The 10275-nt window shown below is 47.2% G+C and overlaps 1 protein-coding gene across 1 annotated transcript; it reads left to right on the forward strand.

The window, feature by feature from the left end:
* Nucleotides 1–7569: 7569 nt before the first annotated feature.
* On the forward strand, nt 7570–8923 carry LOC136501399 (protein EXORDIUM-like 2). Its single transcript, XM_066496916.1, has one exon. It carries the CDS (start codon nt 7617–7619, stop codon nt 8604–8606), a length of 990 nt encoding a protein of 329 aa, XP_066353013.1. The 5' UTR covers nt 7570–7616; the 3' UTR covers nt 8607–8923.
* Nucleotides 8924–10275: the final 1352 nt, after the last annotated feature.

The following is a 10275-nucleotide window of genomic DNA, read 5'->3' on the forward strand; positions in this document are numbered from 1 at the left end:
CCTCATCCCAATCGGAATCAAACCCGAAAAGAAAAGAAATCCAAATCGGATCAATCCGCTCAACCGAAAAGAAAAACAGAAAAGAATCAAAGAAGGGGAAGGTCGGATTCCGAACCCTAACCCTAGATCTAGACCTGATTCGCATGAACTAAAGGAAATGGAAAATCTCACCACTGTATCGCCGCCGGGCGCGTGCTCATGAGGCTGAGAGAAAGAAAGTTGAAAAGAAGACGGGAGATCTAGGGTTTTAGGGTTTCGGGAGCTCCTCGCCGTGGGGGAAAAGGGTGCCGCTGCTAGTCCTCTCGACGACGGTGCGCTCACCCGCGTGGGGAGCACACGCGCCGGCGAAGGGGCCGGCAACGGCACCAGTCGCTCAGTCACCGCTGCTTGCTCTCGGTCACCGTCGCTACTTGCTGGCTGCTGCTGCGCTGAGGAAAGAAAGCAGAGCAAGGCGAAGAGAGAGAGAGAGCAACTGAAAATGAGTTAGGGTTTCCTCGGGGGCGCGCAGCGTCGCGTTTTTTATTCCCAGCGAAATGCGCTCGTGGCCGTTGGATCTGGGCGGACGACTCAGATCGAGCGGGCCAGCGATGTGGCCCAGGCGGGCGCGCGCGGCCGAGTCGCTTTGCCGGCCTAGGCCCCGGTTGCGGCCTAGGTGCGGCCGAGCGCCAGCGCAGAGCCGTGGGCCGAACCGATTTTGGCCGTTTTGGGCCGAGAAAGAAAGAGATAGAGCCTGTTTACATATTTTCTTTTTCCAGGAAAAATGAAAAATGGAAATTGGCTCAAAAGAAAATAGAAAAAGAAATTTTTCCCTGTGGGTAAAATTCAAGAAATTGAATGAAAGTTTTTTCCGCTGCTAAAGAAAATATTGATTCTCTAGTTATTTTGAACCAATGTGGTATTTAATTAGAGAAAAAGAGATTTTTTCCGCTGCTAAAGAAAATATTGATTCTCCAGTTATTTTGAACCAATATGGTATTTAATTGGAGAAAAAGAGATTTGACATGATTATGATGTTGTTATTTTCTGACCAACGTTGTTAATAACAATATCATAATTTTTAATGATTTATGCATTAATTCTACTTCTGCCCAACGGTGATGTAGAATTAGTGTATAAGAAGAGTTGTAAATTTTAATGATTTATGCATTAATTCTACTTCTGTCCAACGGTGATGTAGAATTAGTGTGTAAGAACAATTGTGAAAGTTAATGATTTATGCATTAATTCTGTTTCTTCCCAATGGTGATATAGAATTAGTGTATAAGAATAATTGTATGTTTTGATTTTGACCAACGTTGGAATCAAGGCATGCAAATGGTGTTATTTTTATGTTAAGAAAAGTTTTGACCTGGTTTTTATCTTGTCTAAGGTGGATTGGGTAGTCACCTCACCGTGTTCCACTGAGATCATGGCACCGGTGAGGGAGACAAAAGAGAATGATGCCACTTGGGCAACTAAAGAAAGGGATTTTTCAATCCCAAAAGATATCCAATGGCTTTTGAGCATAGTAAGTGGGTCACTACAAATAAGAAATGTTTGGCTGTGATAAAGAACATGATTGAACCTGCAATTGTGGGCTCAATCCTAGAATGTGACACGGTCACCGAGTACCTCGATAGAATAAAGAGTCAGTTCACTAGCTCTTCAAAGACATATGCCACTTAGCTAATAAAGCAGCTGGTCACAGAGTGTTAATCTAAAAAGGTGGCATACGAGAGCTCACGATGCGTTGTCGAAATTATGGCACTGTCGTTTAGGCCATATTTCAAGGGGGGAGAATAGAAGACAAGTTAAGAATGATATTCTTCCTCCATTAGAGCTATCAGATTAAGAACAATGCAGAGAATGCATAAAAGGAAAGTATGTAAAGAAAGATGACAAACGAAACACAGGAATTTTACAGATTATCCACACTGACATATGTGGTTAGCTTTCCTGTAAAGAGTGTGGATGGTAATGATTCGTTCATAACATTCACAAATGATTACTCCCATTATGGCTAAATTTATCCAATCAAAGAAAGAACAGAAGCATTGGATAAATTTAAGATATTAAAGATGAAGATAGTTAGGTCTAACCGTGGGGGGTACTACGGTTGGCATACCCTAAAAGAATGACATAGTAGCTCAATATTCTATACCGGGTGAACCTCAGCAGAATAGAGTAGCTAAAAGAATCAATCGTGCCATGATGGATATGGTGGGCAGTATGATAAGTTACTCCACCTTACAGTTGAGCCTGTGGATGGAGGCGTTAAAAACCCCATTCATATTCTCAAAAGAGTACCAAGTAAGTCGGTGCCTAAAACACCGTATGAGTTGTAGACAGAAAGAGTACCCTCACTAAACCACTTACGTGTGTGTGGGGGAGCCCTGCTGAGGCTAAAGTATTTAACCCAAACATTGGGAAGTTATATCCCAAAATAGTAAGTTGCCATTTGTTTGGCTACATAGAAAAGTCAAAAGGTTTTTGTTTCTACTGTCCAGAGAGACACACAAAGTTTGTGGAAACGAGACACGCTGTTTTACTAGAGGATGAAAAGATGAGGGGAGAGCATGGTAGCTCGAGAAATTGACCTTGAAGTAAAGCGGGTGTATGCGTCCACTCTAATGATTCATGAGCCATTTTTCTCACTACCTGCTATAGCTGCACCGATAATGCTAGATACTGTGGTGCTAGCATCTGTGTTATCCCACCTGTGGCAACAATGAATAACGATGAGGAATCTGTTCTTTAGGATTCTATAGAACCTATTGCCACACATGAGGGGGAGCAACAATCAGCCTCAAATAGAAGATGTGCCAAATGTGAAGGCCCCTAGTAGGTCTCAAAGAGTTAGAAAATCAGCTATTTCTGCTGATTATGAAGTGTATAACACTAAGGAATTTCAAATGGAGGATGATCCCACCTCATTTGAAGAAGCCATGAGAAGTGATCATTCATCAAAGTGGCTTGAGGACCATTGAAGATGAAATGAAATCGATGAATGTCAATAAAGTTTGGGATTTGGAAATAATTCCTAAAGGAGTCAAAACAGTAGGCTTATAAATGGGTCTACAAGACTAAACATGACTCTCAAGGGAATATAGAGACATATAAAGTGTGACTTATAGAAAAAGACTTTATGCAAAGAGAAGGGATTGATTACAATGAGACCTTTTTCTCCTAGTCTCATGTAAAGTTTCCTTCAGAATCATAATGGCATTAGTGGCACATTACGATTGAGAATTACATCAGATGGATGTAAAGACGGCATTTCTCAACTGGAGACTTGGAGGAAAATATTTACATGGCACAACCGAAAGGTTTTGTCATGGAAGGAAAAGAACAAATGGGATGCTGCCTAAAGAAATCCATTTATGGATTAAAGCAAGCTTCAAGATAGTGGTACTTGAAGTTTGATCAGTCAATAAAGAATTTTGGGTTTTAAAAGAGAATATAGAGGACAATTGTGTCTATGCAAAGTTTAAGAATTGAAAGTTTATCTTCCTTGTCCTGTATGTAGATGATATCTTACTTGCTAGTAGTGATGTCAATTTACTATAGGAGACAAAGAAGTTTTGTCCTCAAAACTTGATATGAAAGATCTTGACGAAGCCTCAGTTCGTTCTAGGGATCGAGATTTCACCGAGATAAAGAAAAAGGGTATAATGATTGTCACAAAAGGCATACATGGAAAAGATCTTAAAGAAATTCAGTATGCAGAAATGTAGTCCCTCACCTGCTCCTATAGTCAAGGGCGAACAGATATGGGGATTTTTAATACCCTAGGAACCAATATGAGCTCAATCGATAAAGTAAAAGTGGTTCCATATGCTTCAGCTGTCGGAAGCTTGCAACATGCTCAAGTATGTACGCGCCCTGACTTGACATTTGTTACCGGGTTTTACTTGGCAGATTCCAAAGCAATTCTAGAATAGAACACTAAAATTAGTAAAGAAAGTGCTTGCATTATTTGCAAGAAACGAAAGGCCTCATGATGACATATAGAAGATCTGATTCACTCCACATGGTGGGATATTCATATTCTGATTATGCGAGAGTGAATGCATATCCAGACGTGGGATTTTCTATCATCTCGCAAAGGGGAGCTATTTTATGGAAAAGCTCAAAGCAAACTGTCACTACATCGTCCACAATGTATGACAGTTTATAGCGTGTTATGAGGCAACGGGCAGGTGAACTAACTAACGAAGTTCATACCCGGTTTGAAGGTGGTTGACGACATCTATAGACCACTAAAGTAATACTACGAATTATAATCTGGCAGTACAGGATGCTCACAACATAAGTCAAGTGGTGCTGTCAAACACATTGACATAGAGTATTATGTTGTGAAAGATAAAGTCTGGGATCAAGTCATAAGTCTTGAGCATATAAGAACATAAAGGATGCTCGCGGATCCACTTACAAAAGGCTTACCACCCAACATGTTCAGAGGACATGGTGTTTAGAGAATATATAGCTAGCTTGGGTTTAAGGGAAAGCCTAAAATATTCCTAGACAAAAGAAGGCCCAAAGATAAGTATCTATTTCAGAACAGAGTAGTGAGTTGTAGCTGTTAAGTCTATCGACAATGGACCGTGACGATGAGACATGCTCTATGAGCTAATCTGTAATGGAATGAACAAAAGCAAATGATATGAAAGTGAAAGATGGAATGAGATCAAGGGGGAGAATGTTAGTTGATCTCCACTAATAGGCCCAACGGCCTATTGGGCCCTTATCTCTGCTCCCTAATCGGGGGAGTCCAACCCTAATCCGGTTGGTGGGCCCCTGTCGCACAGCACACATAAAAGGAAGGTGGGGGTGAGGGCTCGGACTGCGAGGTAGAACGGAGCCACCACCCACCTAAAGAGAAAACCCTAATCCGATCCTAAAGCGTGCTGCCAGCGACGGGATGAGCCCGCCACCACCACTGTCGTCGCCTATGCAGGTTCTCCGACGCCCCACTGTATCACCACCTCGCCTCCTCACCACCACGCCGAGCACTGGCGTCCGCGAGGCTGCATCCAGGGCGGCATCGGCGTCCACGCTGCCGCTGCGGTGAAGCTCCGCAAGGTCGGGGAGCCTAACTACGGATCTATGGGTTACACAGAGAGGTATACACCATATCAATCCTAATAGACCCCCGTCCCCTCGATTTCAACGGACGGGCGTGGCCTCGAATCTAGCGAATATTCCCTATCGGGGACGGACCCGACCCAGCTCGTCTCGCATCCAAACACCTCTCCAATTGGGATCGTCCCATCCCATCCCCCTACATCCCCTCAACCAAACACACGGTTAGGCTTCTCAGGCCTTACATACTTGGGCATGGGCCGGCCACTATGATCCTATAAGTGGGTCATGAATTTGAAACTATGGTTGTGTGGGCTGCAGTGCAGTGGCTGTCTACTCCTGCTCGCCTTTAGACTTTAGAGCGTTCCCAACGGGGTTTCAAATAGCTAGTGAGAAATATTTTTCATACTATCAGAGAGATTATAAGAAATCAACTCGCTAGCGTCGAGCAGAACGCTAGACTCGCACAGTCGCGCAGCTCCTTGTACAACCTGTGTCTACCTCTCTTCTTCGCTTGTTTTGTCTCTCGATGCTTCTCTTTTTTTATTTGATCTATGTGCATGTCGTTGGCGATTCGACGGAGGCCACTGCAAACGCTCTTAGAGCCCGCCAGTACAATAATTGACTTATAGTTAAATAAATATTGATGCGGAGGATGGGAGAGAAGAGAGAGACAAGCAACAAGCCAGAAGCAGAAGCACACGCTGTTCTGTGTCCATACATTAAGTGGATGTTAGGAGGACGAGTAAAAAAGGTGGATATGGTAAAAATAACAAATTTAAAAGTTTAGTATTATAAACGTAAGAATGTACTTATATAGTTTGGCTCTCATGACACTTGAAAAGCTGCCGCTGCGGGGCAGGCATCATGCTTGCCGCTCCCCGCGTGCTTCACGTTTGCTCCTTGGCTTTCATTTTCATTTTCAGAAGGGAGGAGCCACGTGAACACCGAACACACCACCGCCTTTGATGCCATCTGTCAGAAGGACTGACTGCAGCCGTGCAGCGTATTGCTTCCACCTTTTAAAAAAGAAAACTGGGATCTTCGCTCGAATTTCGTGTTGTGTGATGTTGATACGTGTTTCTCTAAAACTACTAGTATACTAGAAGTCAAACTTAATATTGACAATTCTTTGAAAAACAAGAGTTTGTCATGAAACTACCCTAGATCAAGCCAATATTTATCATCATGGCCACAATCTTCCTCTATTTTTTTACAGAGCTTGACATGAAATTCCTTCCCGGTGAAGCTCGTCATTGTGCTCTCGATCTTTGCGAAAGCGTGCACCAACACAGTGGCAGGAGGCAGCCTTTGGATGTCGGCAACTGCAAAGCTGCCACTGGACTTGGACTCCTCCATCTGTGTGTGCTGAGGATCGGATGCGTTTTGGGACGACGAATCCCGTTTTGAAACCGAGATCCAGCCTTGTTCTACAAGTCCTTTTCTTGGTCCGCAATTCAGCATGGCCCGAGCTATCATTTTTTGTTTGTTTGGAAGAGAACATGAACATTGATGGGGCTGGCGTGTTGTTTTCCAAAGCCTAGCTTCTCGGACGGGGCCATGCGGTCGGATTTATGAGTGAGGAGAGGACGGACGGGAGACCTGTCTGTGACGCCGGGTCGGCCATGAATTCCGGTGACTGTCTATCCTTTTGCAAGACATGGATGTAACCCTCATTCATGGGAATGGCCGCCCGTGTTTTCGTAAGAGAAAAAGTCCGTTTTTACCCTCCAACTATGACAGCAGTTTGGTTTTAGCCCTCAAACTACAAAACCAGACACCCGCAGTCCATGAACTGTGTAAACCAGATAGAAACGGCCCAATACCGCGGTCGTCGCGGGTTGACCGGGCGCAAACCGCCATTGCGCCGGCGCGAGGGCCGTTTCTATCTGGTTTACACAGTTCATGGACTGCGGGTGTCTGGTTTTATAGTTGAAGGGCTAAAACCAAACTGCTGCCATAGTTGGAGGGCCAAAAACGGATTTTTTCCTTTCGCAAGCCACGACTGTGGGCCTGATCGGCTGGGAGCGGATGGCTGGGCTGGCTGGCCAGCCCTCTCACATAAATACTGTTCACACGAACCAGCCAACAGTACTTATCCCTCACGTAAACGAATCAGACTATATGTAGCTGTTCCTGGCGCGCTCTCTCTCCCTAGCTTCAGGAGAATGAGCTGAAAATATTCAAACCCCACGCCACGCACGTCTCTTCCCACGCAAGGAAACCTGACAACGCTGGCCCCACCCGCAGCACCCACGGTCCCACCGCAAGGACCAAAAATGATTTGTCCATGTCCGGCCGGAGTACTGCACAGAGAAAAAAAAAGAGCGAGGAAATCGAAAAGGAAAGCCGTGAAAAGTCGCGCCCGGCCCAGTGGACGACGCCCACCCGAGCCCTCCGTCCTCCTTCCGCCCCGCCACACCCACATCGGCCTGGCCCGGGCCCACGCGCGGCTCTACTAGCTAATAAACCCCTATAAAACCCCTCGGCCAGTCACGGCCGCTTGCCAGGGTCCGTCCGTCCCTCCCTCCCATCTCATCCCACCAAAGCTCTCAATGACAGCCATGCCCCACCGCCTCGTCCCCTTCCTCCTCCTCCTCGCCGCGGCCGCCGCCACCGGAGCCGGCGCGGCCACCCCGCGGCAGCTGTTCCTCGTGAGCCAGCCGCCCGTGACGCTCACCAACCACCACGGGCAGCTGCTGACGGGCAACTACTCCGTCAACCTGCTCTGGTACGGGCGCTTCACGCCGGCGCAGCGCGCCGTGCTGGCAGACTTCATCCTGTCCCTTTCGGGGTCTGGGTCGGGGCCGGCCTCCGCCTTGGTGCCACCGTCCGTGGCGTCGTGGTGGGCCACGACGGCGCGGTACCACCCTGGCGCGGCGCGGCTGTCGCTGGGGCGGCAGGTGCTGGACACGTCGCTGTCCCTAGGCCGCCGCCTCTCGGAGTCGTCGCTGGCGTCCCTGGCGGCGCGCCTGGGCCCGCACCGCGGCACCGTGGCCGTGGTGGTGACCGCGCCGGACGTGCTGGTGGACGGGTTCTGCCTCTCCCGCTGCGGCCTCCACGCGTCGGCCACAACCACCACCTCAACCTCCACCCCGAACGCCACCACCAACGGGCGCGGGCACGGCCGCGGGCGGTTCGCGTACGCGTGGGTGGGCAACCCGGCGGAGCAGTGTCCGGGGGAGTGCTCGTGGCCGTTCCACCAGCCGCTGTACGGCCCACAGCAGGCGGCGCCGTTGGTGTCCCCGAACGCGGACGTGGGGATGGACGGCACGGTGATCACGCTGGCGACGCTGCTGGCGGGCGCGGTGACCAACCCGTACGGCGGCGGGTTCTTCCAGGGCCCCGCGGAGGCGCCGCTGGAGGCCGTGTCGGCGTGCGCGGGCGTGTTCGGCGCCGGCGCGTACCCGGGGTACCCGGGCCAGGTGCGCGTGGACGCCGCCACGGGCGCTAGCTACAACGCCGTCGGAGTCGCAGGGCGACGCTTCCTGCTGCCGGCCATGTGGGACCCTGAGACAGCGCAGTGCTCCACGCCGCTCGTGTAGCTGTGGGAGTGGAGACAGGAGCTAGAAGAAAACGTTTCTGAATTCTGATGGTAGGATTGAGAGTGTTGCGTGGTGTCCGGGCGTCTGCGGACTCCGGTTTCTCCTGCTCCCATTGTGAATAGACCCCATTTCGTTTCGTTCGTGGCTGGAACCTTGAAAAACCAAAAAAAAATGTTGGAAAGAAAATCACCTGCACACGGCATCGTCATCAGTAATCCTATCCTAAATAAAAAATACTGACGGTAGCGTGTAGGCTGTAAACGATGGGAGAATTATTTAGTTTTGGTACGAGAGAAATACTATTCTAATTTATAATTTATTATCGTATACGACCAAGTTCTCGACGTGCCTGAGAAAATCTTTTTGTGAAGAAGAATGCCCGTGGTTGTCTTAGGGCGCGTTTAGTTGCTCCAAAGTTGGCGCCGACTGAAATTTCGAGTCACCGTAGCGTACTGTAGTATTTCGTTTGTATTTGGTAATAATTTGTTTGTATTTGGTAATAATTGTTCAATCGTTGACTAATTAGGCTCAAAATATTCGTCTCGCAAAGTACAACTAAACTGTGCAATTAGTTTTTGATTTTATCAACATTTAGTACTCCATGCATATACGTAAGTTTGATGTGACGGGGAATTTTCTTTTTGCATAGTGCCAAAGTTTGGATTTTGGGTAAGGCCGCGTTTAGTTCCGGCCCGAATCGGCGCCGTCGGAAACCAGTAGACAGTAGCGCACTGTAGCATTTTCGTTTGTATTTGGTAATAATTATCTAAACATTGACTAATTAGGCTCACAATGTTCGTCTCGCAAAGTACAATCAAACTGTACAATTAGTTTTTGATTTCGTCAACATTTAGTACTCCATGCATGTACTGCAAGTTTGATGTGACGGAGAATCTTCTTTTTGCATAGTGTCAAAGTTTGGAATTTGGTGGAACTAAACGTGGCCTCGGGCCCGTTTAGTTCGCCCGAATTCGGGCGAGGAGTCCAGAATTGAACAGTGTTTCGACCTTCTTTAACTAAACAGGCCTACAAACTTTGGACAGCCCAAATTCGGCCGTGGACGTATGAAAGGTCCTAATATGGCTAGAGGGGGGTTGAATAGCCTATTTAAAAATCTACAAATTAACTAGAGCAATTTGATTAGTGTGACAAATAGCGTAAGCAAACTTGCTCTAGCTCTACAAGGGTTGCAAGCCACCTATTCAACAATTCTAGTTGCAATGATTACTTAGGCATACAAACTTGCTATGTAATTACTCACTAAGAGCTCTCAACCTTGCTACTCTAAAGAGCTCAACTAGATGAATATAAATAATAAAGCAAGCTCTCAATTCTAATTACTCTAAAGAGCTTGTGTCAACTAGTTTGCAAGAATGTAAATAAGTGAGTAAGGTGATTATACCAACGTGTAAGGGATGAACCAACCACAAGATGAATATATAGCCAATCATCGGGAGAATGCCAAAGACAAGAGACAATCGATTTTCTCCCGAGGTTCACGTGTTTGCCAACACGCTACGTCCCTGTTGTGTCGACCAACACTTGGTGGTTCGGCGGCTAAGAGGTGTTTCACAAACCTCGTCCACACGATTGGACACCGCAAGAACCGACCCACAAGTGAGGTAACTCAATGACACGAGCAATTTACTATAGTTACCTTTCGGCGCTC

The sequence above is a fragment of the Miscanthus floridulus genome, chromosome 13 (assembly GCF_019320115.1).
Source record: "Miscanthus floridulus cultivar M001 chromosome 13, ASM1932011v1, whole genome shotgun sequence".
Taxonomy (NCBI): Eukaryota; Viridiplantae; Streptophyta; class Magnoliopsida; order Poales; family Poaceae; genus Miscanthus; species Miscanthus floridulus.